The following is a 27,794-nucleotide window of genomic DNA, read 5'->3' as shown; positions in this document are numbered from 1 at the left end:
TCAGTTACGACGCTACGATCTACATTCAGATATACTTACCATCCTACGGACTGCTGGATGTGAACCATGTCCGCCACAAGCGCGGAGCCATCGATCGCGAGCTTCAGCTGAGAGATGCACGCTTGGAACAGGGGAACAGGACGTTAATCTTCGCCGCGGGCTCCTCGACGGATTCCTTGATGGGCTCGACCTCCATCTCCATCTGTAGAGCGCCTCTTCCCGTTGACGATGTACCTTACGCAAAGGTGCCCCGAACGTGAATTGCTTCAGCGTACTCTGGAGAGAGGCTACACTCCAACACATTGCTCCAGGTGCGCGAGCTCGAGTCCGACACTCCGACAATCTCGAAACCTGAAGTATCCGGGGTTGGCAGCGTGAACGACATCAGAGAGCGAATGGCGAGATGCGGGCGGCGACTGTGGAGCATGAGCTTGAGAACAGCGGCCCTGGACACGTCCGGAGGAACGTACGCCACGTGCTCTGGGATACGGTCCACGGCGCCTTCGACTGCGTGGACTTTGGGATCTTCGGGGGCATCTGCAGGAAGCTGATCGCAAGACACACGATACTGTAGCTGCCAAGTCCATCGGTGAACACTTCGTTCATACTGCGCTGGCTCAGGAAGTTCTTGATGATGAGCACGAGGCTCCGGAGCGCGGGGAGCTGCAGGAACTGCTTCACCATCTTGCCAGTCGTAACGCCGTTCCCCTGGTTTATGCTGATGTCGACCGGGAAGCGGTCGTACGTCGTGACGATTTTGACGATAGGCACCTTCGCTTTCGCGATGATAGTGAACCCGGTCTGTTATCCCGGCACGCTTCATGATGTTTGCGAGGGAAGCGCAGCACGGAGACCTTGTCCATACGCATCATGGACGACGAATGCATGACGAGATCGATGTCGCTGGGAATGAGCATGAGATATTGTAGCAACATGGAGCAGATGCCCACAATCCAGACTTACCCTAAGGGAAGGTATAGCTTCGTCTCGTAACTACCAAACGGGAGGATCTTCGCATCCCGGTAGCCCTTGGTTATCGCGCTGGAGATTAGCTGGACCGTGAGCGAGCGGACTTCGTCCTCTCCAAGTGATAGCACGGTCATAAACGAGCCTCGCTGCGATTTGAGGTGGAAGAGGATATCCCAAGGGCGACGGAAACATGGGTAGCTCTGAAAAATCTGCGAGGTAGTCGAGTACTGCAGATGGTCTCCTGACTCCTTCGAGATGGCGGTAGAACGCGGCGTCGACGTCCGATGCAAGACATCGCTGTCGCCACCCAGCCGGGAGAAGCTGCGGACCAGGCAGGCGCAAGACGATGCGAGACCGTAGCTATAGCTTCCTGGCACAAGACGACAGCCGGCCTAAGTCCTGTGGACGTCGTCAGATGATTGCATGTCCTGTGTCGCGCTCTTGGAAACTCACCACTTTCATCGATGCACATGACATGAGAAGGCTCGAATGGCAAGCTTTCGGGGACTGGGCCCTCCAGGGTCGAGTAAGCGTAGGGGGACACGTATGCGCTTGTGGAAGGCATCAGAGCATCCGGCACAGGCCGCTGAAGAGTGTGCCCGTACACTAATAATGGCGGAAGCGGAGGGGGAGGCGATATTGAGGGGAGAGCTCGAGAAGGGACTTGTAAGAGCGGTAGCTGATCGTACGTATAGAAGTTGAGCGGAAGAGCGCAGAAGGCTAATGGATGGCGCCTACCTCTGAAGGCGTGCTACAGCCATCGATTGGGTTGTCTAACTGCCGCACTGGAGACGCGGCGGCGCGATCATCGTGCGAAGCGGCAAGGGTGATGCCCTGCATGTTTGTAGGCCGGATGGGAGGAGGGGGGAGTGGGCTGCACCTGCTGTGTGTCATGAGAGACATTGCTCTTGAGCGATCCCTGTGACGAGAGCGAGGAATCAGCAGCTGGGACGACACGAGGGCAGGGCAAACTCACCGTCTAGTCCTGCACATGACCGATCTCCTGCACAGTGGCGGCGACGGGGGCAGAAGAACAGAGGCCGCATCGAGAGGTCGCGGTACATCCGCACGAGCGCGACAGATCGCAAGTAGCAGAGCGGGGCGGTATAAATCGTGTAAGTCGTTGTTATCGATGTGCACGAACGAAATAGAAGGACCGGGAGGGGTGGATGGATGATGCGGCAATCTCCGTGACCTCGAGGAGCTTCGTGCGCCGTCCGCAGGCTCGAAATTCTCGGGTCGGACAGCGACACAGGGAGGTCGTACGCGCTTTCAAGCAGCATGTGAAGCGACCGACGGTGACCTGGCCGAGCACACCAAGCTGACGCGCCATTTCGACTTCCAGGATCATACTGATGAAAACGCAGTTTCCTTGCAGCAATGCCGACGTAAGAAGGTCTCTACGACATGGCCAATAGTCGCAAGCCGTGGACAGTGTAGGCACTGACTCCCATGGGCCCTGCGATGACAGAGAGACAGCCGTGCATGCTGTGCGGAAGAGCGAGTGGCCTCGGTGGTGCATCCTGCCAAATCAGCGAAGGCGTCCAGATGGCGGGGAAGATCTCCGGGGCGCGCTACTCCAGTTCTAGATCTCGCCTCAGATTGCGGTGGTCCTTGGCCATGGCGTACGAGAACTCGTACGTAGTGTCTCGAGGAAGGCGACGTAGGTGAAGATGTACTCTGGCAGCAAGAACTCTGAACTTGCCTATCGAGGTTCTTTCTTCCCGTGGGGCGTATCTATAAAGGTCGTGCTTCCAGTCGACCATCGCGAGCAGTGTGGCAGGAATCTACACGAAGCGAACGCCTCGCATACTAGAGATGCATCGACATAGGCATGACATAGAAGGGTAAAGAGCGAGGGAACTCACAAGGTCGCTGCCACAAAGCCTGCATGGTTGTACACCACCTCCCAGCAGAGTGTCCCGCGTGCATTTGTTGAGCAGGAGGAAGTCACAGTATCTTGGCCTTGTCCAGAGCAACCACATACATGAAGAACCTTGCAATCCCGGGTGCCTTGTCGAATTCGATGTGGAACGAGTGCAGGTGGAGGTTGCCGACGTTCGTGTCGGTGACGAGAATTGTCGCGGAACGGACCCCATGGGCGTCTCCACGACGTACGCGCTGCCACCTCGCACGGTCTACGGCGCTCGCGCGTCATCTTCAAGCCCCCCAGCAGCGCGGGGGTCCTTGACCACGACATCAACAGCGTCTGCAGGCAGGGTGGGCCACTCAGACTCCGGTCTTGGGACCATTTTTCGGGCTGCATCGGGGGGAAGAAGATGGCGAGGTCTGTGTACCTGCAGAGAGGGAGGCCCTTTGCGCGAGATCGACGAGCTTCGGACTCAGGAGACGAGCAGGTGATGAAAGAGAGTGCATAGGCTAAGGGAATTCCGCGCGCTCCTGCACTGCAGCGCGGTCTAGTCCTGGTGGTGACAGTTCTCTTGACGACCTCAGGTCACGAATCTCTCGCCCCTGCATGTGGGAAGCACGAATCCGATTGTTGTTGACGTGGTCGGTTGTGAACGTCTTGGAATGGCGCAGCAGCTGTCGCAGTGTCGCCTTTGCCACCGATAGGCGAGATCCATGCACTGTCCTCGTCCCGGAGGAGCGTATCATCGTCATCCGCGCGGTCCCAGCGCTGATATCTACGCATAGGTAGTTGTAGTCCCCAAAGAGGCACTAATTGCAATGCTCGAGCGGCTCCTCATCCGTGTCGTCCAGGTCTCCGAATGACAGCTCGTAGCCCTCCTCCGTGAGCGTATCGCCGGCGAAAAGCGAGAACCCCTCATCAGGCGACATACCCTGCCATCCTGGTCTGGTAGCTGTGGCGCATAGACTCTCTGCCCTCGACTGCACGGTTGACCCAGCATTCGAACCTGTCTGAGGAACGTGTGGTCGTGGTCGGTTGCGGGAGCCAGTACATGGATGATGGCACATGCGCTTGCCGGAGCCCGGCTCAATTCCGCCTGTCACCGCCGACACGGCACGAATCTGACCTTCGCTCGGCTCGATTTTACGGTGGTCCACACCCTCGCCGCGGAGAATGATCATGACGTGCGTCACAAAGGGCCTGCAGAACGGGCATGTGTGCGCGCACGGTGGTGAAGAGGGGCATCTCAAAACAGACTAGCGCGTCCGTGAGTCCAAGCGAGATGTCGGTGTATGGTCCGAGCCTCTTGAATGCACCGCTGAAGACGAAACTGGGCTGCCAGGAGATGAAAAGGATGCCTTAACACACAAGTCAGCGACGACGTGGCGTGAGGGGCGTACCGGAAAGCTTGTAGGATGTGGTTGATGCACCTCCAGAACATCGCGAGGTAGTACAGCGCCGCTAGACATATACTCAAGTTGCAGACGATGGAGCGACGAGGGGTGAAGTACTCACGGATAACGCCGCGCTTGAGGAATCAGAATGTACATGGGTCGTTCACGTCAACCCTCCCTCCACACTAGGTGTCCAGGGAACACGGGGTATTGCTATGGTCGTCCGTGCGAGAATCGATAAGCCTCTCGCCTCCGAGCTCTGAGGTTTGCGATTAGATCGAAGAATCAGCAGATGGTAAAGGCCTGCGAGTGTAGGTTAGTCGAGAGGACAGGACAACGGTGGCATCTGAGACAAACCTCGTAGACGTCTTGTCCCCTACAGCATCGATCGAGAACGCCGCTTCGAGCGAAGATGATGATGCGGAAGAAGCGATGGCTAGAGTTGAACCATGAACATTATCCGTATCACTTGTCTGCCCATGCATGAGTACGGTGTACCAACTCGAGCTCGCAGCCATGGAAACGTACTGTTGCAAGTGTGGCTTCCTATTGTGAGGTTCATAAATATAGATGCAGGGGGGACCACACTCGTCGACCAGGAGTACTAGTGCCGCAATCGATTCGTTGCATCGTTTGAGGGCGACGTCGTGCTGCGTGAACGCGCTTCATTGCGTCAATGAGCATATAGCTCATGGAGACCACATTGAAGAATGAGTTGTGGGACAGCGACATACCCGCAGCCCTTAGCCCGCCATTCAAGTCTTTCAGCTTCGTTCTTCTTCCACAAGACGCGTACGCGGTTTCATACCGGCAGGGATATCGCCAGCGCCGCAAAGAGGATCCTGGAGGAAAATGACGCAAACATCGGAGACTTGGACGTCAATATGTGTGATGCTTCGCATGCGTCAGGACATGCAGCAAACTCACTGTTGGTCTGCACGCATTGCAATTGCGAGCGCGGTAGGAGAAGGACAACATCGTGGATGTCAGACGCCGGCCTAGGTGTCGGGACGGGCGGGCACATGGCAGCCACGCGGCACCACATGGATCCCTCCCATCGAATTCTTTGGCAGGTTGCCTTCAATTCGCCTTTCGCCATTACGCACGAAACCCCCGCGCGCGCGTGGTTGTACCTCGATCTGCTCACTGATTGTCTCCTCTCGCCGGTTCAAGTCCTTCATGTAGGCCAGAAAAGTACGACCAAAATGACGAGTACTAGCTTCATACGCGGTCGCTTCGCGAACAAACGTCAGTACGTTCCTTCATCCTTTTTCTCCTCCAGCAATCTCTCATAGGCGGTTGCAGGTAGCAATGCCAATGGCCGATACGACCTCTGAGTGGACTTGGAAGCATATCACCTACTTTCATCCGCCTTGCGGACACACCCCGCGTTGTCTCTTAGACCTCTCATTAGTACTGCGACGAAGAAAGAGGGTGGACTTATGAATAGGCAAAGTCTCTCCGATACCTGTTTGTACCCCGCAGGACCCTCCTCTGGAAGACGATAAATACTCGTGCATCGTATCTCTCGACTCCCATCCCTCGACCCTATCGCCGCATCCCTCGACTACTTCGCATCTTCTCACTCGCCAGCCAAAACATGTCTTACCGACCCTATCCTGTTGGGAAGAGCGTGGTCGCAGCGCTAACTTCCAGCGCAGTTGCGTCGCAGCGGCCGTTGCGTGGCACCGAGAAGCACCGAGAGGAAATGCGCGCGAAGTGAGAAACCCTAAACACCACGCCCATTCACTGATTAATCCTTGTCCTTCTGCAGAGTCGCCAATTGGCGTTCCAACGTCGGAGTTTCCCAGGCCCCTTCCGTTCAGTACAACAGTCCTGCCAAAACGCGTAAGCCATAAGCCACTCACTCCTCTCTGTTTCCAATCTGCTGATGCTCTTGTTCAGACGACGTGGAGGCCATGTGGGCGTTCGTCCGCAACCAGGTCCTCCACAGAGCTACTCGAGTTCAGGCGCGCGACGACGAGCTCGGCTCCATGCGTAAGGAATTGAACAAGCTCACCATAGGGCTTACGAAGATGACCACGGAGTTCGAATGCCTCGTGGAGCTCCTGGAGGACATAGGTATCCTTCAACCTTCCAGCGCAACTGCTTCGCAGCGACCGTTGCGGGGCACCGAGAAGCACCTAGAGGAAACGCGCGCCAAGTGAGAAACCCTACACACCACGCCCATTCATTAGTTAATCCTTGTCCTTCTGCAGAGTTGCTAATTGGCGTTCCAACGTCGGAGTTTCCCAGGCCCCTTTCGTTCAGTACAACAGTCCTGCCAAAACGCGTAAGCCATAAGCTACTCACTCCTCTCTGTTTCCAATCTGCTGACGCTCTTATTCAGACGACGTGGAGGACGTGTGGGCGTTCGTCCGTGACCAGGTACTCCCGAGAGCTACTCGAGATCAGGTGCTCGACGACGAGCTCGGCTCCATGCGCAAGGAATTCATTCAGGTCACCATAGGGCTCGTTGAGATGACCAGGGAGTTCGATTCCCTCGTGGAGCTCCTGCATGACATGGGTATCCTTGATGAAGCTTAATCGACTCCGTCGCGCTCTATGAGGTGTCCGTCGTTCGTTTGTCCGCCAGTTGTTCGTTTATACGTTTGTACGCTTGATACGTTTGTACTCCTATCTGCTACCCCATCTCTGCATTCCTCACCATCATCTGTCCATTTACCCGAGGCAGCTACATGCCACCACACGAGATAGCATATCGATATTCAACTGCGATCACGTCGCGACTTGCGAGAGCCGATTCGAGCATTGGATGGTACAGATACATCTGTACCCGGAGCTCTGTCGTGCTTCTGACGAAGACGGGCGCTCCTGAAGTACGAGTTGAGGGCAAAGCACGATACGCTGTAAAACCTATAGACCCTACCGCCTGAGTTTCGGAGTATCCGGAGAGCATTCACTGCGTGCATGACCGAGAACTTGGAGACGCTGACTCCTGGCCGACCGCTCAGCAAGAAAACCTCACCCTGGGCGGAAAAGTGCTGCACATCACATACCTCCTCACAGGGGCATATGGAGAGCGTTTGGTACGGCGAAATACCGAACGCGAATCTCCTGCGGTCTGAGACTTGCACTGAGTATGATCGGAGGATGCTCGCCCATCCGAGGATGCCTCAACCGAATTCAGAGCTCTGTTACGAAGGTCCGCGGCAAGATGAACACCTGTACATTGTACAGGACGGTCCACTGCCACCACTGAAGCAACAGAGTGAGCGATATATATGTCGTTGACTTGTGTATCCGGACTATGGTTTGCTGCCTGCAGTCCTGGGATCTCCTGTGCATCCATCGAGTATCTCGCATTCGAGCTTTCAGCCTTACACTGGAAGAAGCTTGCGGTGACGGACCAACCTCTGGTTAGCTCCCTGAGAACTAGTCAAATGATTGATAGTCCTGTCTATGTTGTGACCTTGCGTCGAACTCACAGGCGACGCAGTCGGCGGTGCGTGCCTGGTGTCGTATGTAGTCGGCGGGTCGGCTTCGCGATCGTGGGCTGATGCATGCGTCAGACTGGAACTGACATGGACATATGCGAGAATGTCACCGTAAACCCTCGCGACGTCGTCGGTTCTCGGGTGTTGAGTCGTGCGTGTCTCCGTTGACGCCACATCATGTGTAGAAAGCTGTGTACCCGATCGTGTGAGTGGTGTCGGTGCCAGTCGCCGTGTATTGGGAATCTACCTCCGCTGGCCAATTCGCTGCATCGAACACGTCCCCTACGGCGTTAAGCACCGAGTCAGTGGAATACGAGCGCGTTGATACTCGAGGGGTATATATGTCCTATATGTGGATCAATTCTTAAGAACACTGGTAGTTATGACATATGCATCGACCCACTCACCTGCACCGACCCGCTGTTCAGACCGGCACGCAAGCCCGGCTTCGATAGGGACAGATTGAATGTCAATATATAGCTATGGTCTGGACGCAGAATGAGATACGTACCCTAATGTCCCACACCTGTTCCATAGTGCGAAGACGAGCGGGACCGCCAAACGTAATGCGGGCGGACGGACTGGATCCTTGCATCGATGTCTGTCCACCGGGACCCTGAAACATCTTCAGGTTAGATGATGAATAGCTTGAATAGAGACACACTCGCTATAAACATAGCGGTGGTATGGTTGGCAAACGGCGAATGCTCCTGTGATGGCGGCGGCGGGAGATCTTGGAAGAGCCAAGAGTCGGCGTCTCCGTCAAAGCGGGGAGGAGGACGTGCCATCTCGCACGATTAGCTAGTGTTGTCGTGAAATTCTGCTCGCCATTCCCGCTGGTTTTATACGACGTTCCTATCGCAATCGTGTTTGACTTGGAGAAGAACCTTCTCAGTGGCGTATCAGTCCTTTCTAAGTGATTTGGTACGAGTGAATTGAGCAGGGCTGTTTAATTCTTAGAGCTCTGTTCACTTTGCGCTCAGCTCACTTGAGAAGGGCGAGATGCGGAAGATACCGGTGATGGTGCTTGCCATATTAGTGATGGCCAGATCGTAACTTCTGCCTGATATACTTACATCCCTTTGCCTCCGCCGCCAATTCCTCGCGTATCCAATATGGCAGGCTCCATCATCGGTATCTTCCGCATCGCTGAGCGCAAAGTGAACTGCAGCTGAGCTCTAAGAAACCACATGAGGAAAATGCTCTAGAGCGAGCCCGCTTTATCGAACTTTGATTTTTCGTCCGAAGGGGCGGGTCCTGAACGTGAGTACAATTTCCCGGTGCGTCCGAACAAGGTGCACCAGCTGCGCGAGCACGCATCTTCGTTCGGAGTGGCGGCTTGTTCCGCACCGGTGACCTAGCACCAAGTCCGAGTCCGATAACCGACAAGGTCTGGCCGTCGAGGCCGGCACCCAGAGTCCTCCCATCACGTCGCGCTCATCGCTCGTTGATCGTGATCCCATCGCGCTCGCTCACCTCGCACACGCCCGGCCTTTCATCCCGCCCGCCTCACTTTCTCGCTCGTGAGTCCTCCCGGACACATGTCTTTACCGTAGCACTCTTGTACGTGGCACTCACGAATTAGATTCATCCCAGCTCGCTACATTGAAGTTGCTCGCCGACACAGGACGACAGCGGCTCAAGTCAGCCCGCCCACCCAGCGGCTCGACTGCGCCGTGTCCGCGTCCGGCTCTGCCGGGTCCCAGCCCAACCACCACGTCCTCTGTCTGCGCGATTCCGTCCGTCCTAGCTACAGCGCACCGACGAAGCTGGTACCAGCATATATAGTTGTTGAATGAGCGACAGAACATCAGTCCCGACCGCTCGAGTGAGTTGTGAGTGATTCCGAGACTGCACCGGAATCGCCAACCGCGAGTTACATCTCGACAGACTCGTCTCAGGCATAGTCTCGAAGCCAGAAACCAGCACGACATGACCGTGCACCAGATCGTTGAATCCGATATTCGGGAGTGGAGCACTTCACTCGTTGCTTTCCTCGAGGCCATACAGCCTTCTTGCAAGAGGAACCGACGTGCTCCACGGTGAAGCTTCCGCGAGCGGCTCAGCTTCAAGCTGTGGCAAGTTGCAGGGCCGCCCCGGCTCCCTTGAGTACACTGTCGGGTTCTTGTACGTCGCGATGGAGGGATTCGGATACTAGCTATAGTTTCTAAGACGACTTACGCGAGAGATCTTGGGACAGCTGTGCTTGTGACTCCTCCTGAACCGGGTTGGTGATCTGTTTAGTTTGCAGGTTCACCAGTTCCGGAACTTGTCTTTCAAGACAATGGGCAAGGAGCGCAAGAGGCGAGAAGGGACAGGAGGGCGAGAAGGGGCTGGTACATCGCGCTTCATGAGGCCTTGAGGGACTGGAGGAAGGCGTATATCGCTGTCGTGACCCACATCCGACATTAGACTTCTTCTCGAATAAGTATTATTTTCATCCGTTCTATGACTATGTTCGGCCCTTCATAAGGGTGTTCAGCTATAAGTTCTCATCTGAACATCCTCCGTGCTACGCCTCCCAGCTGTTTTGCCTTTCGCCGAATGGTTTGTCCCCCAGAGTCTCCACGCCGGGCAGCAGAGCTAAAAGCGCTTCACCAAAACCCAGACATACCAAGCTGAGCTCGTACTAGACGCGCTTCAGAGCCGCCTCGCCGACGCAGAGGCTGAGATAGAGAGAGCGACCGAGGCGATTCGATCTATCATCGGCGGAATGCTTGCTGACAACCTGGCCCTTCCTTCCCCCGCCCTTCAACGGGTTCTGCACGAAATGCTGCGCCAGTGCGCCTACCTGCGCGAAGCTGTAGCCTTGGCTCGCAGAAAAACGACACAAACAGCTGTTGTATGTATGAGTTTCCATGCATGCTATCTCTGACTGATCGTTAGGCAAGCTTGAAGGATATGATAGGCAAGGCCGATGAACGCATATATGCGCGGTATCCCATGGCCAGGGTGTTGCCCTAACTCGTACATGAATAGTGCTTACTACATTGACTCTGTTGCGCATCAGATCCGGTAATAAAATATCCCGGACCGCAACACAGAACATGCTCTCATCGATAGGTTCGCAATCAACTGTCTGGACGCCACAAACGAAACTGGTAACGCGAATGATCATGCATGGACGCAACTGGGACATATGTATACACACTGCCAACAGCGCGGGGAGAGAAGTGGCCGTGCTCTTGGGGTTAGGGCACCAAGGAGCAAATCTAAGGTCGAGATGGATCCTTCACAGCGTCATATATCATGGGCACTTCCGCTTCAGTAGTAGTGGGATCAGCGAGACTTGTGGTGCGGTCTCGGTGACTCCGCTGGAGCGCAGCTGCACAGACCGCGCCGAGAGCACAGACGGGACCGAGAGATCTGAGAAACCACATACTTGTAAGGAAGCCGGAAACTGGGAGACTCGGATCCGGCCGCGGAGAGAAATACTAGTCGTCCTGAGAATGAGTGCTCTGTACACACACAGTGGATAGAACGTGCGTAGTACTTACTTACCAATAACAACCCAAAACGTGTACCCCAACGGTGCAGTCACGACCGCCGCACGGATGCCATCTACAGTAAGGCGTCCTGCATGCCACGAGGAACGGAGGCACAGACCAGACGCCCATCGGGATGCCCGCGCGCGGGTTTGTCTGGGAACTTCCTGTCTGGGAACTTCCGTGCACAGCCATCCCCGACATAGTCGCGATACGCGTACGCGTCGGCCCATCTCCTCCTCCTTCTCCTCCTCCTTTTCCTCCTTCTCCTCCTCCTTTTCCTCCTTCTCCTCCTCCTTCTCCTGCTTCTCCTCCTCCTATACCTGGTGCTGCGTGATATGCTGATCATGGCTCTGTGCCACCGGTGGCACGACTCGATCGCCCGCCGCCGCTTCCATGGCCACGCGTGCTATTACGTGCGAAGGTCATTATCCCGTAATCGGCATCGGACAACTCCAGTACATATACCGGATTCCAAGTAACTCCTGGACGGGTCACAGGACGTACGAGACAATTATCCCGGTTTGTTCAAGTGGCTTGATCCCCGTGGGAAATAGAAGCTTGCAAGCAAGAAGTACGGGTATGCCACCCATCTGTCTGCATGGGCTCGCGTCGTGTCAATGCGAGGCGTAATGCCACTGACTTCGGCCATGCAATCTGACAGGCTTTTAAGAAGAGCTTGGGAACGACATTGGATCCTCCTCACATCATGTCCGTCCATGCATCTGGGTCACAACCCAGCCTCAATGGTCCCAACAACATCTTGCGCCGTCCACAGCAGCCCTACTCCCGCTCCGAACCCCGGGGACCGTTGGGGCACCGTCGAAGTACTCCTGATCCCATCATACCCCTTTCTTCCCCTTTCTCACGCTGTTGATGCAGGGAACTACTTTCACATGGGAGTACGAGATGCTCCCGGACAAGCAGAAAGTACTCCGCTTCGATCGCCGGATCGAGTCGGATACGCCGGACCGAGTGTCAGTTACCGGTCGTCCTGCTAGATTCAACCCTTACAAACGCATGGTACGCCCGGCGGTTCACGCCTGAAATTCGCGCACTTGCTGATTGTCGACCACTAGTCGCTCACGTCTAGGACGCTACCGTCGACAAATACCGAGGTAAGCGTCAGACTCGTCATTTCATCGACCAGACACGCACTGATTCGAGCCCTGACCGTAGGTGCAGCCCCCCAACGGTGCTAGTCTTCGTAGCTCCTCGGCCGGCCTCCGGCATGCATATCGCCCGCTTGCGACTACACTCTCGTCTGTACCCGTACCATCTACACAGTCGGCCAGCCCCTACGGATCGACTACGCATGTGACCCCGCGTGTCATAGAGCACAGTACCGCTGTCGCCGCAAGCCTGCAGAACGAAGCGGCAGTCACAGACAACCACGACACCGGTGGCCATGCGGGATCCGGACAGATTATCGCTGCCGCAGGCGCCATACACCACACACCTGGCCTTGAAGCAACTGCGATCGCGAGCATGCAGTTTCACTCTATCCAGCATCCACCGCAGCGGCTCCCCGATGCCTTGGCTACTCCTTCTCGAGCCATTTCTTCCCCTCAGAAGGCGCACGCTACTTGTGGTCCTGTATCGTCGTCCGGATATCAATCCTCCACTTCCACGAGCACCTGTCTACCCTCGTCGTCGACGGCGGCCGCTCCGCGCGCGCAGATGGCGTCCTCATCCATCTACCCTTCATCTGGCCAGACCTCTGCCGCGAACACGGCTATATACACGCCCTCGCATGGCTCGAGGAGCGCGCAGGCTTCGCCCGCTGGAGCCGCCTCCGGGGATACGAATGAAGTACAGGCGTCGCGTATGGTTCCCCATGTGCCGGATATCGCGGTCACCGATGACGCCGATGTATCTCAAGTGAGTCTCCAAGTTCGAGGCTCCTGCTGTTCAAGGGACTGGGACTGATGTTCACTTATTTGAAGACTTCCTTTTCTGTTACGGTGCGTCCATCCTCAACCATCTGCGTTCACTGGGCTGACCTAGCTTCGTGCTTCAGAATGGAGAGATAGCAAACGACATCTGGAGCAGTCTCTTTCCATACAACTCAGGATCAGAGCTGGAGTGGGTATGGTCCACGTTGAACGATTATACATCAAGTAGGGCATAGGGACACCGCACGTTAGCATTGTAATGCTTCCTTATATGTGGAGAGATTCCTCGTTAAGCGAATGTTCGCGTAGGGGATGTAGCCGTAAAGGGTTGTATCCACATGCACAGGGGCCAGGGATACTTAAGTACGGTCATAGTCCGATGGGTCAATAACTACCTCCTCCTCTGCTAGTGCTACAATGTCCCGCCGCTTTGTGATCACTGTGTTGATCAAGTCAATCGCGGAGATACGTTACACCGTGACCTTGGCTTTATGCATATGTTGGGCCTCAGCACAATTCTTCCTTCGTGTCTTCGCACCATCTACACCTTGGCGAACGATCATTACTTCAGTGCTAGTGATGTTCATAGCTGTATACTTGAACGAGCTTCTCGCCCCCCAAGCATCCGCCGTGAATCATACGAACATGTACAGAGGTTAGTACCATTTGAGAGTCCTGTTCCCTATTTCCTCACTGAGAAGATTATATCAGTGCATCGACTAGTGGGGAGCATGTTCTCGGGTCTGCAATTTCCCTACCTGTATGGTATGTTCATCGGACCTAACCGTCTGTGGCACTCTCTGAAGCACGACCTAGAACCCGAGCTCTTAGAGCGTATATCCAACCTTGAGCGTCAGTTGCATTTCCATCTGAGCTTAAACTCTGTGGGAGCGGCGGATTACGCTCTCTGGAGTGCGGGAGCATACGTTCTCGAAAGCTTAACTTCATCCACGTACTTATCACGGCAACACACCTGGTGGAGGTTGTGGTCATCCAGACCCCAACATGCCCTGCAGTGGAAACCGCCTGTATTGGCCCTCAACCCCGAGGTCCATCCGGGATACTGTTGGGCCATGGAGGGCTCGAGTGGCACTCTGGGAGTGTCGCTAGCTCAAACTATCATTGCGCAGGCTGTGACTATTGATCATGTGGCGAAACCGTTGCTGTTTCAATATACCAGCGCGCCAAAGGAAGTCGAGGTCTGGATCATTCCCGAGGGACACTCGGCTATGGGACCTGATTTGGTCACAGCAACCGCTGCCCAACTTTTGGACCACACCAATGTGATGCGCTATACACACGACTTCCTCGATTCAACCTTCGTCAACCTAGTCAACTTCACGTATGACATTCATGCTCTGCAGCCGACCCAGACGTTTCCCGTGGCAGACGATATGGCTGCCAGCGGTATCAAAACGAACGCTGTGCTGTTCAGATTCCGAAACAACTGGGGAAACGACGCTTATACCTGCGTGTATCGCGTCCGTGTGCATGGCACCATCGTCAACAAGTGAGTTGGCGGGAGTACGCTTCACCGAACAACAACAAAAACGGTAGATTCGCGCGTGTGTGCATGTCGAATAGTTGCAGTTCGTAGGCTTTAAACGTGACTGTTATTCATTATATATGAGGGTGAGAAAACGAGTGTTATTGACGAATGGAAGAAAAATGAGCCATCCGCACTGTGCAGTATCGAAAGGCTCTGGGCTTGAGAAGCACCAGGAGACTAGTTCGATGGGGGGCAGCTCCCGTCAGTTCACACTAGCAAACACCAAAGGCTATGTGGGCGAACCTTATGATATTCTCCGCGGGGCAACCGCCGGGGTACATGCCGGGGGAGACGTATGCGAAGCATTAGTATTGCAAGGCCAGCACCAATGTTGCCGGATGCTTTCTCCTTACGTACCCTTGTAGCTGCGTCGGCACCTCCCTCTGTTGACTCTGCGTAGCGCCGCACGTAGGGCGGCTGCATATTCCTGGACCCGTCAGAGGCATACGGAGCAATGCAACGCCCCCAGACGCGACCCGCACATACCCGTTTGCGATGATGTCAATGGCCTTCACCTCAAACTGCGACCAGGCACGTGCTCTGTACTCTGAGCACGCTTCGTTTCCGGGCTTCACGAGACCTAGCTGGAGAACGCTCGTGAGCAGTGGTTCAGCGGCAGGCAAGTGGAGCACGTACCTGTAAGAGCACCGATGTCTGTAAGCTCAATATGACTGCGAACCACCACACGACAGGTGAGTGTTCGCGATCGAAGCCTCGCAGCTGCCCGCCGAAGCGCTCACTCCCTCCCCGGACCACAATGCCAACGAGCGCGGTTTCCAACGTAGTGTTGATGCCTGGCAGGAAGTAGTCGGTCTCCTGGAATATTCCTGTTCAGCAGCCGCTCATCCGCGAACATTGACAGCTCGATACAGACGGTACCTGCATCCAGAAAGACTCCGTTTCAGCGCCTACGAGGCGTAGCACTCATGATCATGATCATGTGAAATGGCCATGGCTTGGCGCGAGATCTAAGCTTAAGGCCTAGGCATCTGGTACGCGCGCGCTACATTTGAGTGCAACATGCCGCAGCGCTTTGAATTCTTGAACTCCATTACCTGCCACGTCGTCTTGCCCTTCTGCCATCTAATCGTTCGTCTCCTGCTACTCGACTTCGTTCTCCTCTGCTTCGTCATTGTCTTCATCACGCAGTTTCTAGGCGACTTCTTCATCTTCTTCCGACTATCCGACTACCCATGCAAGATACGAAGAGCGGACGACGATCGCCTCCTGGCGTTGGAGCCAAGTGGTCGTTTGCGATTAGTATTCGCGTTTTCTGCTAGCATGGTAAGCTTTAAACTTCGCGAAGTCGATGTGGAGACGCTCTGATGTCTCTGTGTTATAGCCATCCAGACGCCCGAGACGACGGATAGACGCAATATAGTGACGCAATGAATGGATTTTAGGTATGTTGTAGTGCTCGCGTATGCCGAGAGTCTGGAATGTGTACTTGTGGTTGTGGAAGTTAGTGAGGCCTGCTGCATGTGCGCAAGAGTCGTATCAGAGCGGATCTCATATTGTGCGTAGTAGACGAAGTCCAGGAGGGCACAGGCTGCGCCGAGGACGTTTTCGTCGGCCTGGTCGCCCCTGAGCTTCTCGAATGGGATTATCCTGAGAAAGATCGTCAGTGTCCGCGTGTACGAGGAGTTGTTCGCTGAGCGCAAGTAGGGAGCGATCGACGAGACCTTCACGCTCGCGTGGTCGATTGGGGGCCCAGCTTCGAACGGGAAAGGGGAGAGGGGGTGCTGGCGGAGACGAGCGGATACGTGTGGATCGTCACGGGAGGGGGGCGTAGACTCAGAGGTCGGGACTTGAGTGACCACTGTCACGGAATGTGATATATGAAAGGTCCATGTCCGTGCGCGCGTCTTTGTGGAGGGCGTTCCTCCTCTTGAAGCCGAAGTCGCGCACAACAGCTTCGAGTCGCTCTTGACCATATTTGCCTCCCTACTTTTTGCTCGCCCGGTCGATATGCCCAAAGTTGACGTATCAAAGGCCGCTGAAATGAACTCTGCGTCCTAAATGCGACTACTCGAAACACAATGATGGACTCATTCGTTGCATGTACGGTGTAGATCCTCATATTCAACCCCCTTCTGAGAACCTATCAAGTGCGTCAATCAAACGCATGCATCGCAACAGACCTTACTGATCGGTGACGATGTTTAGAATGAGAGTTCTCGGACACAATCCAAGACGTGTCCCTCGCAATGCTCTCCGTTGTAGGGCACAAACGACATCTATTTCAACGTAAACGCGCATTCTTCTGAACAGTATGTCATCACCCAGCCACAGTCCCTCTTGATCATGCGCCTGATTATCTTCCCATCGAAATATCTATTTATTGCATCGCGATTCTGTTCGTCTTCCATTTTTAGTGTCGTACACAGGCCCAAGACGAAAGCCTGGCGAAGGCCAATAGATCCATGATCTAGAGGACCCCGAAGCGACCACGCTGTTGTGCGTTCACCGCTTGACATGTTCGCACTATCTCCTCATTTTCCTGTCCGGCTCTACGCCTCGAAGCTGTTCCGCGCCCTCGCCTTCTTTCTCTCATAGCTCCGCAACGTGGACGACTAACCCTGTGCAGGCTGAGCTGCACCTTCACATGCCCCGCCTCCTACTGTTTCCTTCCCAGCGGACCTTGCCGCGTGTGAGTTCGTCGTTCCTCATCGGCTCCTATCTAAATGTCATCTCAGCAATCCAGAGGTTTCGCTCGTCCGCGCGATGGCCCGTGATGCAGGCCGACGTGCTCTCACCACTCCCGTTGAGAGCGACGTCGTTTTCTCCCACTCTCAAGAAGCCAATTCTACGTACGACGTCTGTCTCGTCCTCTCATACTAGCGTCCACATGCTCCAAGCTGCTCCTGCAATTCGACTTTTTGTCCGGAGATGTGTAATCTGGCACACAACAAGGCCCACGCCGACAATCACTACATTGCTTGTCCACGTCCGTATCAACGGCTTCCGAACCCGCTGTACGTTGAAAATCGTCATTCACCTAGGCGCATGACGCCATTGCAATGAACAAAAGAGATGAGCGTCAGCGGTCCAGGATGATCATGACCTCTCGATGGCAGCACGCGCTCGCTTCTGAGACGCCGTCAAGATTCCAGGCGCACTGACGTTCGCCTGGACATGCTCGGGCGTCCAGATCCAGGAGAGCGGGAGGGGAAGCGAGTCGAGGGCCCGGAGCGGTCGGAAAGATTGTGGCCGCGGCCAGTCAGTCACTGGTCAGCCAGTGTGGCAGTCGATTGAGAAGCGAACGCGAGGGAGGAGGAGGAGCCGGGTCCGCATGGATCAGACGGGCAGAGAGAATTCTGCGCGGGAGCCTGAGCCTGAGCTCGGTAGTGTAACGGGCATGGGCGTGGGCTGAGTGTTAATGGGCGGCGGGCGGACGGGTGCGAGAATGTGGAATTCCGACACGGACGAGTGGAGGACCTAGCTGGGAGACGTGGCGCTGAATAGGTTCGTGCTCAGGATGCAGCGCGAGGCCATGGGCTCGACGAGTGGGAGCGTCTGTTCCTGGAGACGAAAGTCGCACTCAATACGTTCCACGTCCTCGTGCGGACGCTCCTCGATGGTGTCGCCTCCATCGTGTCGGCGGGGCACCATCTTGCCGCATAGGCAGAGCCCGCGTTTGAAGTCATCTTCGACCTCCTGGAGCTACCATCCGGCGCTGGGGCGTATGGCTTGTCCCCAACACCGTTCCTCAATCGCCCGCTGTTCGCAGACTACCAGCACGCGTACGACTTCTCCAAAACACTCCCCGATGTCTTCCGTCGTCCCGAGGACGCGCGTACGAATCTCATGAAATCGTCTCTGCGCTCGAGGTCGGAGGAGGTGGCGTCCAGATCCCGCGAGCCTGGGGCTCTCAAGCTCATCCTGCGCTCCTCTGGCATCCAGCCTGACATTGTCAACCTCGGTCGGGGACCAGCCTCTAAGCCTCCAGCGGACGATGTCAAGGGGAAGGAGATGTCAAGGGGAAGGAGAAGGACACTGGCCAGCGACTCGGTGCCGGGCGAGCATGTCGACATGACTGTAGCGCAGGTGCTGGAGCTGCTTTCTGGCCAGGATCCGGGTTGGATCCGGTATCTCCTGTCGCATGACAATAACCCTTACCGCGGTGATGCCGAGCGGTTGCTTGCAGCTCTCCTCGACGGTACTGCGCCGTCCCTGCTGATGTACACGCGGCGATGGCTGCACAAATTGCTCCTTCGGCGAGACCAGCCCCTGCTCCGAAGGTGGAAGAGTTCACGTACACAAAAGAGCGGAGAAACAGTTGGGATGAAGAGAACATGGATCTGGCTCAGGTTCGGATTGGAAAGAAGAGGTGCGTATATCCCATGTTGTATCACCGCGAGTACCGATGGAGTTGGTTGCAGCGGCGATGCGGAGGCGGTGTTAGAGGACCGCTCGTTCATCGAACAGATGAAGGCCGATATTCTCCGACGTGCTGAGGAGGTCTCCGATTCGAGGACGAAGAGGCAGACCCTGCACCTGATGAGGGCAAGGGCAAGGCGATCGCGTTCGAGGATGAGCTGGATGACGCAGATCGCGTAGTGGTCCGCGATGGGCACGACAGTGACGATGATCAGGAAGGAACTGAAGCGGAGGAGGGCGGGAGGGGTACGGACGCTGTGAGGGTATGTGTTTCGTTCTTCTCTCGACGATACCGTCCTGACCTCGTTTGTACTTGCGCAGACAGCGCGCGATGAGTGGTGCGCAGTGGCCTCCACGCACCGCGCCGCTGTCAGGGCTTACCTCCTGTTCCCCTGTCCACTCTACCATATCGTCCTGTTGGACTTTCCCAGAATCATATAGAGCTGGTAAGTATGGAATTACTCTGAAGTCAGGACAGGACTGACCGGCACGTAACAGTGCTGCTGTGGATTCTAGCCTTGTCAGCAGGCCAATGTCTGTGTCAGGATCATGAAGGCCGGTACTCTGGTGTGTCTTTCGCCCATATGTGTTGTCGAGCTCATCAGACGCGTCCTGAGCTAGTACTCTGCTGCCTACCTCTCCCACGGTCGAGATTGGCATTGTGTTTGCGCGCTGCGCGGGCGCTTCGATCCGAAGAATCGAGATGCGAGGACTGGCCCTGCATCATGGCAGTTACAAGATACCTCTACGGGAGGGACTGCTCGACTTCACTGCAGCATAAGTTTGGCACATCCTCCAGCATATGCATCGCTGAAGTCCTGGGGGGTTCACAGTGCTCGCTGAGGGCTTCAGCCCGACGAGTCGGTCGGCTTAGGTACGTCTACGCAGTTCTGATCAGCTTACTCGGAACGTACTTACCGACTTGTCGACCATGACTACAGGGTCCGACTATCCCGCCGCTCATCGTCGAGTTGGCCGCGATATCTCGTTATCCGGCACTCTTCTCGAATTTCAACTTCCTACAAGCGTTCGGAGCGGGCTCGAGGTGGCCAATAGCCCTACTCAATTCTCGCAGAGATATTTTTTGAGGCTGTGCGGAGGGACGAACCGAGCTGATGGACAGCGAGCAGCCGAGAGCAACTTGCATAAGACGACGAGCAAACACTTGCGTGCGGGTCAGGCTTTGCCCCCTACAGTGGGCAGGACTTAGCTGTAGATTCGTCTGACCCTTCGCTCTGTATATGCACTAATTCATGATTATCCGTAGGTCGGGCGTTTCAAAGACCTGGACGGCCGCGACTGGGTCATCTACTTCATACCTGCCAGCGACATCGAGGAAGAGGCGAACGGGGTGCTTGCCATCGTGACCTAGTCGACCATTCGGCCCGGCTCGTATTTTTTTTTTTTTTTTGGCGGAGCGCATGTGCCCTGTGTAGTTATCGTCCCGGAGGCATATCAATCCACACAGGCCAACGAGTGTTGGCCAGGCGCGGCCCGGCTCGTATTAGCCCTCCTCAATTCTATTAATTATGAGTTCTATTATGTCGAACGAGCTCGGCTACACACCTGATGCGAGCGGGGCTTGATGGGAGATGACGACAGGGCGGAGGACTGAGTCCGAAAACAAGCTTCTCCGCATATTTTCCGACCTCTTGTTCAGACTCAGAGCTTGTGGAGGTCAAACTCAGCATTCGTTTTTAGACTCAGGCCTCCGCCCTGTCGTCATCTCCCATCAAGCCCCGCTCGCATCAGGTGTGTAGCCGAGCTCGTTCGACATAATAGAACTCATAATTAATAGAATTGAGGAGGGCTATTAGTGGTCGTAGTCAATCCCACAGCAGGAGGGCGAGGCGACGTGCAAATGCGCTGTCTCACTGTATTGTTGTTGGTTGCATGTTTTGGCCATGTGGTGTAAATAGCTCGTAATTTGATAACCCTAATGCCATGATTGTTTGTTCGAAGGTCGCCCTCGTGTGACTTCCCAGATAACCGTCTTCAGGTACCCTGACCAGCATTAAGTAATACCTTACTACTCGCTATTCGGCTATGCTGAGGGCTCTTGCCAACCGGCCCATTCGTGTGCGAGACATGGCATCGCACGCAAACGTGAGCTGAGCTTGCTGGTCTCGCAGGCTCGAGTAGAAGGAGTGCGCGTGCGAGGACAGCTCCGCGCTGCCCGGCGGCGGGTGGTACGCCGCCCAGCCGGACCCAGCGAACATCGGCAGCGGCGGCGGATTCACGAGGTCGTTCGCAGACACGCAGTACGGCGCGACCTCCTCGAAGGGCCCGTCCTCGAGGTCCGCCGGGCGGGAGTTGATGAGCACAAGGGGCACGCGCAGACGCGGGTGCGACGGCGAGCGGACATGGAATCGCATTATTTCTCTAGTCCAAGTCCAAGTCCACTCAAGAAACCCAGGTCCGAGTCACCAGTCCGCCAGAGCGACTTTAACAGCCGCTTCTTCCAGAAACAACTAGACTTGAACGCGCTCACGTCGGATCCTACTTTCTGCTCTTTCTACGAAGTCTTCCTCACTGCAATGACTGAGCTCTACCACGCGAAACCTATCCTCATCCAAGGTCCGCCGCGCTCCTCTCTGTAGCATGTACCGCTGATCACCAGTACAACCATGCAGAACATGTCTCGGACAGCCCATGGAAGGTGCTCATAGCTGTCACACTACTGAACAAGACCGCGGGCAAGAAGAGCATCCCAGTCTTCTTCGAGATCATGGACAGATGGCCTACTCCCGAGGACCTCGCGGAAGGTATGCACCAACGTTTCTCCGCCAACCTCCTGCCAACTTCTTGGCTGATGGTGCGTCCGGACGAATCGCCGCTCACAACGCTAGCAGGGAGGGCGCCGGCAGCAGCGCGGTTTATCTGCTCGTCCTCCGGCGAGGCGGCGCCAGCAGCACCCTTGCGCTGGGCGACGCCACCGAAGAGACCCCGTGCGTCCGTGGGATGCTTGGCCTGGCCGTCGGGGTAGACAGGGGCCGCAGGCGAGGGCAGAGCCTCCGCAGAGTGGCCCATGATCGCCGCCCAGGTCAAGCATACCTGCGTCTGGAAGTACGATGTGAGCACGTCGGCGATCACCTCGTGCCCCGCGACATTCGCGAGGATGGGGTCCGCGAAGTACTTCTCGATTGAGTGCGGGTCCGGATCGGCTTCATGCTGCGCGGGCGTCAGTGCAAAGCTCGGAGTCTCGAGCTGCGGATACGTACCTAACGTGGGGGATATCGTAGAAGCGCGCGACGAGACTGTGCCAGTGGTCGGCGCCTGCGAAACCTTTTGACTGCGCTGCGCGCAACCTGAGGGCTGAAGTGGCCGAGTATGAGCACAGCTGGCGCGTCCGGCCGGATCAGGATGAAGGGGATGAGCAGCTCAAACTCCTCCATATACGCATCAGAGCTAAGTCGACAGCGTCAGCTTTGGCACACGGGCCGGACAGGAATCGCACGCACTTTGCATCGTCGACATTCAACACAACAATGACCATGTCGGTGATGTCGGGAATATGGTGGGCGTTGCAGAAGCCAAAGTACGATGCGCTCGTTCGACGCATGGCGTCGTTCGTAAGTTCAGTTGCTGGATGCGGGAATACGCCGTTCCACTAGTTGAGGAAGCGTGCAGGCCAGCAGCTCGGTGACAACGTGTCATCGCCGGCGCCGTGGTATGCAGATACTGAGAACATAGCATCAGAAACACCGTACTCGATAGCCAGGAGAGGTGCGAAGATGAAGTGAAACGGTAACGTCACCCAGGGGCAGAAAACCCGACGGTTGCAACTGGTGTACGGAACCATCCCCCAAAGGCCACAGTTGCAACCCAGTTATGCATATCGCTTGCTACCCTCAAGTCCATTCATGTCCGAATCCAGTACGTTCGATGTCAGGTACGTCTTCACGATCCTCTATGCCGCTGCTATCTCACCTCTAGACGCATAGATTGAAGGGCATTTGTATATTGTTTACGTGCGCCGCTCTCTCTTTCAACGAGTGGTGAGTGCTCTCGTGGGATATTATCTCCGTGTATGTTGACTCATGACACTTCTATTAGGCTAGCAGTGCGCCCTGCGTCATTGACGCCTGCGTTGCACCCGGGAAGGGACGGTCAGACCCCTACGGTCCCGCACAGCACTATTGGCAATCCGTAAGCTCAGTGGTCGACCCGTTGTATTTGCATTCCACATTACGTCCGTGCTGCCGGGCCCGGAGGCCGCCCCCACACGCCGGTCCTTATTCACTATGACTCTGTCGAAATGAAGCTGAATATACCCTCCGCATGATATCATAAGTACGAAGACGATTGTACAGACACTTATGTCCTGCCGTATAGAGAAGAATGCCCGAAGCGTGAGCGTCCAAGGATTGCCTAAGCACTACTACCCTCGTGATCGCCCGCCAGTTCATCCACATTCGCATTCCCACTAATTTGTTGGTCGTAATCGTCCCTGTATGCTACGGACTTCTGGATCAAAGACGGCCGTGGACGTTTGGTATCGGAGCCTTCATCGTGGTCCCCGCTGTCTAGTTGTCTTTTCTTCTGTTGACTGAAGACAGCGGTAACATGAACAACTAAAACGCCGGTATCAGAACGCGACGTACATAATGTGGTTATTCTCTTGACCCGTAGGCATTGAGGGCTGCCCGCCATCAAGTGTCTTTTGACAACCGGTGCTGCCTCGAGGAACGAAGATAGAAGATGAGAGCCGAAATTTGACATACGGATGCAGCAGCGTCTTGCCATGCCTAGACATACTTGATTTGAACCCGTGTCAGTAGTGTCTTTAGGGTGCATCATGCAGCGATCTTACAGTGTCAGGAGGCTTTCCAGTACCCATGTAACATCGTCCATCCACGCCATCCATAGCTCATTCTCCATACGGCAAGATCTGACAACCCCGGGATCCACGTGGGAAGAACATAGCTTAAGGCCCAGAAGAACACCGAATATCACCTGACGACTGTGCGCCCAGAACAACGCCCATTCGCTGGGGTGAATGTTTTCTGGGTGGAGCAACGCCGACGGATGGTCGATAGACGACTGTGTACCCGGGAATCGGCTAAGTGGTTGCAGCTCGAGCCATTCTGCGATCCATTCTTTCGATTCACCGAACTCTGGTGTTGTAAGAGAGAAATCCAAGCTTCTGGTAGCGTATTCTGCTACCTGTCACGATACAGCTCGTCAGCGCCACTCAAAGACAGACAGGCTGTCGTCACATACCCACTCCTCGACTGTTCCCACTATCAGAACTGCAGCTCGAACTAGCTGCTGCCATCGGGGAACATCCGGCGGAAGATACAGCTTTCGAATGACTTCTGCAAAGCTATCCTGAGACGCAAAGCGTCTGATTTCCGGGGCTGTGACAATCCGCGAAGTAAATCCAGTGACAACCATCCTAGAGCCTGTTCGGTGAACGGCAGGAGTATCCTATATTTGAAGTGAGACATGTTCTTCTATAACATCTGATACATACCTGTTGGTTCCCATTCCCAGTGGCATACACAGATGGGGGGCAGAGTGTTGTCATGCGTGGCCCTGAGTCCGTCGGTGGGTTAGACGCAACCAAAATCGTCTTGTACGTCTGGCGGGCATCGCCTTCGTACACACGGTGACTTGTGCCATTCTCTGGGGGTTCCGTCTAGCCAAAGTCAGGCGCACTCTTGTGTAGATCATATTCGTATTACCTGTTGATTCCCGTGACCAATTGCATGCGTGGGTGGCAAGGGGGACGTAGTGGCATGTAGCTCTGGGTCCTTCGTTGAGTCTGAAGCAGCTGGGCTCTTCTTGTACGTCTGTTCAATCGCCATGGAGTCGCGAACCTTCCTTCCGTACCCCTGGCGACCATAGCCGGGGGGTTCCGCCTAGCCGTTTAATGTTGAATACACTGTAGATCTACAACATCCGGTATGTTCGCACCTGTTGGGTCTTGTAGCCAGTCGCATGCGCGAATGGTGAAGGCGATGTCGTGGCATTTAAGACATCCGCTGGATTAGACGCATTCGGGGTCTCTTCATGCATCTGTTCGATCGGCGTGGACTTGTGACCTGAATTCTCTCCGAAAGCATGTCGACTGTTGTTTCCAGCCCGATGCTCGACAGGTCCAACAGTGTCAGCTATGCCGTTATACCTGACGGGAGGCACCGGTGCCAGTGGGCCGGGCGCAATGACTCTGGTCGCCTTGGACTAGCAAATCGTGCATATGGCGTGAGGATGTAGTTGAAAGCGAGTGTGAGTATGCACTCACATGTATGACAGCGTTGCCACTCTTGTGTTTTGTCGTGAGTTGGTCGGTATTAGTCTGATAGGGCACTGTATATCCGGAAAGACAGGGGTTGGGTTCATGAGCGCTGTTGTCTAGGTCGTGGTTCTCGACATGCATACCTGAAACGTACGACTCATCCACGTGTCGCTCTCTGACGGCCGGCGTGGATTTATTGAAGCCCATCGTAAGGGGACGTTGTAGAGTAAGACGATCTCGGACGTCTTCCTTGCTGGGGTTGCCACGGATCTGAGGCCCGTCAGAGGGTCCTCCAACAGCGTAGTCCGGTAGCTCCCACTCCGAACGGGGCGCTCCCGTTGAAACACCATCAAGAGAATCTGAAACTGCAACGTTGACAGAGCGCTGTCTGCTTGAACCCTGATGGTATGAGAGGTCATGCGGCACTATCCGAGTACTGTGATTCGTGCCCGTGCGTCTTTCGGGTCCGGGAAGAAGGACCGGTGTATGCAACCGTGGGTCCTCCTTAATCCCATGAGCTCCGGATGACTGAACGTTGTTGTTCGACCGCTGAGTGTTGTGGAAAGCCCAATCATAGATCGACTTTTCCTCTCGCCCAGTATTGATCGCTGTAACGGGTGTTGAACACTGGGAGGCATCAGAATTCAAACTCGCGAACAACCTGAATCACACGGACTCACTTGTTCAGAAAGGTTAGGCGATGTGGAACTTGATTCCCAGTCAGAAGACATACTGTCGTCCTCGTCAGCCATAGCACGATCTACGTTGACTCTGGTCGACTCAATGAGCTGACTTTATAGGTGTCCATGCCGTAGAGAGCCTATCCTGATCAGGAAACTTTCCTAGTGCGGAAACATGCGTGGAACATGTATGTTTAGACTCTCAGGTTTCGAGGTGCGTATAGGGCAATATCTCGCAACTGTGCGTGGCACTGTCTGCTAATGACAACTTCGATGTACGGAGCTCTCACTACAGCTGTACAACTCATAGCACAGCACGAGTCGGCGATACATGAGAACTTCGATAACATCCATGCGCAGACTGATCATTGAGCATGGATGTCTCGGAGCGAAGAACGCCTTCCGCGGGTGGTAAGCCTGAGGATCGATCGATATCGGGGGGACAGGATATCCATCGCTTGGAGGGCACACATCGGTACACGTCGGTACATGTCAGATTTCCTTCATCACTGTATTCGCACGTCGATCTCTCTACCAACAACCCTCTACCGGCAACAGAGCCCAGCTTCAACGAGAGCTCCGAAAGTAATAAATGTACACGTCCTCGAAGGACGCTTGCCTGCCTACGAGGGATGTCACTTCCGCGGCATCCTCAACAATTTGACGGGCGGGGCCGCTGACCTTAGCCGGACGCAGATGATCATGACGACGATGCATGATGCATACGCACATTTCTGCCAATGTGACATCCTCCGGTGGGCTCTGGGGTCCCGAGGGCGTGAACGGATGTCCATTACATCAGAGGGCGTGAGACGAAAGAATATGCTGACATTGAGGGTTCTGCTGACCATGATCATGATCAACTCCCGAGGTGAAGACAGTCCTGTAAGCTCAGGCATAATTGCAATTGAACCAGAGGTGGACTCGGAACGCCATGCCAGACACGGAGAGCACGATCGAGGACTGGAGCAATGGCCGAAGCGAGGTTGTGCCGGAGTGCGGACGTGCATGACGCGTACTGATCCGCGAAAGACAAATGCTGCAAGCGGAGAACTCCACGGCGGGGACCGAAGCGGCTCATCGGGAGGAATTGCTGGAATAGAACATTTGCTGCAGCTGGCCTCGTGGGTGTACGAGATTGTATCTGTCACTGCACGGCTGCGGACAGTTAGCCATGGTGGCACAAAGCAACGAGACAGACAGGTTGCAACTCACCTCAGCTATCTCTGCCGATGGCATCGGGGATGGGCAGGAACTGGCGCATGAGGAAGATCTAGAAGAAAGCAAGAGAGTCGAATTGGTAAACTGCAGTATAGAGCCTAGTCATAGCAAGGGGTCGAACGCGGGCGGCCCGGCGCTTCTTAGGCGCCAAAATCCTACCCAGATCTTATCGTCTTCGAGCACATTTCGAGGCCGTTCTGGGCCATTCTATTCCCTCTCCCTAGGCCTGCTGCAGCTGCAGTATTCTGCCCAGCGTCTATCTATTTTGCCGGGGTTATAGGGTTGGTTTGGTCCCTCTATCCGACCAATTGGTCCGGACCAAAATCGGACCACCCTTGCTATTATGGCGGAGTTTCCCTTTGTCAGCCCAACCGGGCGGCTGTCTGCGACCCGGTCCGTCGCGACCCGCAGCTGTTCTCGCGATCGCGACGGGCGTCGGGGCGGTGGTTCTCTCCCGCCGCACGCGCCTGTCGGGCGCATGCGAATGCCGGGCACTCCAGCTTCGTCGGTGCGCTGGGCTGGGACGAGGGTCAAGCGAGCGTGTGGGGGGCTGCGAGCGTCGAGGTCGTGATGGCGAGAGCGCTAGCAAGAAAACTTCGTCGTCGAGCAAGCGCCGGCGCACCGACGCTGGGTGCCGGCCTCTCGGGCTCGG

At 55.4% G+C, this 27,794-nt stretch overlaps 6 protein-coding genes across 6 annotated transcripts; 3 read left to right on the top strand and 3 right to left on the bottom strand.

The window, feature by feature from the left end:
• Positions 1 to 384: 384 nt before the first annotated feature.
• On the bottom strand, positions 385 to 1,809 carry L226DRAFT_574816 (Nucleotidyltransferase; the record flags this gene model as incomplete). The annotated part of the gene is made up of 7 exons (XM_067685110.1): positions 385 to 416; positions 471 to 801; positions 855 to 903; positions 964 to 1,290; positions 1,347 to 1,368; positions 1,423 to 1,648; positions 1,708 to 1,809. The coding sequence occupies 7 exons, from the start codon at positions 1,807 to 1,809 to the stop codon at positions 385 to 387; spliced, it is 1,089 nt and encodes a 362-aa protein (XP_067531073.1).
• A 4,024-nt stretch (positions 1,810 to 5,833) lies between these two features.
• Positions 5,834 to 6,780, top strand: L226DRAFT_525975 (uncharacterized protein; the record flags this gene model as incomplete). The annotated part of the gene is made up of 5 exons (XM_067679019.1): positions 5,834 to 5,952; positions 6,008 to 6,081; positions 6,139 to 6,397; positions 6,453 to 6,526; positions 6,584 to 6,780. The coding sequence occupies 5 exons, from the start codon at positions 5,834 to 5,836 to the stop codon at positions 6,778 to 6,780; spliced, it is 723 nt and encodes a 240-aa protein (XP_067531072.1).
• A 7,058-nt stretch (positions 6,781 to 13,838) lies between these two features.
• Positions 13,839 to 14,585, top strand: L226DRAFT_470213 (uncharacterized protein; the record flags this gene model as incomplete). The annotated part of the gene is made up of 1 exon (XM_067676291.1): positions 13,839 to 14,585. The coding sequence occupies one exon, from the start codon at positions 13,839 to 13,841 to the stop codon at positions 14,583 to 14,585; it is 747 nt and encodes a 248-aa protein (XP_067531071.1).
• A 1,055-nt stretch (positions 14,586 to 15,640) lies between these two features.
• Positions 15,641 to 20,372, top strand: L226DRAFT_574812 (uncharacterized protein; the record flags this gene model as incomplete). The annotated part of the gene is made up of 7 exons (XM_067685109.1): positions 15,641 to 15,904; positions 18,098 to 18,181; positions 18,245 to 18,779; positions 18,848 to 18,950; positions 19,003 to 19,081; positions 19,132 to 19,263; positions 20,268 to 20,372. 7 exons carry the CDS (start codon positions 15,641 to 15,643, stop codon positions 20,370 to 20,372), a joined length of 1,302 nt encoding a protein of 433 aa, XP_067531070.1.
• Positions 20,373 to 21,036: 664 nt separating this feature from the next.
• L226DRAFT_593407 (uncharacterized protein) lies at positions 21,037 to 22,562 on the bottom strand (the record flags this gene model as incomplete). The annotated part of the gene is made up of 4 exons (XM_067685620.1): positions 21,037 to 21,380; positions 21,679 to 22,207; positions 22,309 to 22,408; positions 22,462 to 22,562. 4 exons carry the CDS (start codon positions 22,560 to 22,562, stop codon positions 21,037 to 21,039), a joined length of 1,074 nt encoding a protein of 357 aa, XP_067531069.1.
• An 809-nt stretch (positions 22,563 to 23,371) lies between these two features.
• Positions 23,372 to 25,993, bottom strand: L226DRAFT_525971 (uncharacterized protein; the record flags this gene model as incomplete). The annotated part of the gene is made up of 10 exons (XM_067679018.1): positions 23,372 to 23,549; positions 23,605 to 23,748; positions 23,814 to 24,166; positions 24,224 to 24,430; positions 24,477 to 24,641; positions 24,688 to 24,864; positions 24,920 to 25,186; positions 25,248 to 25,312; positions 25,385 to 25,868; positions 25,922 to 25,993. 10 exons carry the CDS (start codon positions 25,991 to 25,993, stop codon positions 23,372 to 23,374), a joined length of 2,112 nt encoding a protein of 703 aa, XP_067531068.1.
• Positions 25,994 to 27,794: the final 1,801 nt, after the last annotated feature.

This window comes from Lentinus tigrinus (genome assembly GCF_003813185.1).
Source record: "Lentinus tigrinus ALCF2SS1-7 unplaced genomic scaffold L226scaffold_37, whole genome shotgun sequence".
Classification (NCBI taxonomy): Eukaryota; Fungi; Basidiomycota; class Agaricomycetes; order Polyporales; family Polyporaceae; genus Lentinus; species Lentinus tigrinus.
This window is presented reverse-complemented; position numbering and strand designations above follow the sequence as displayed.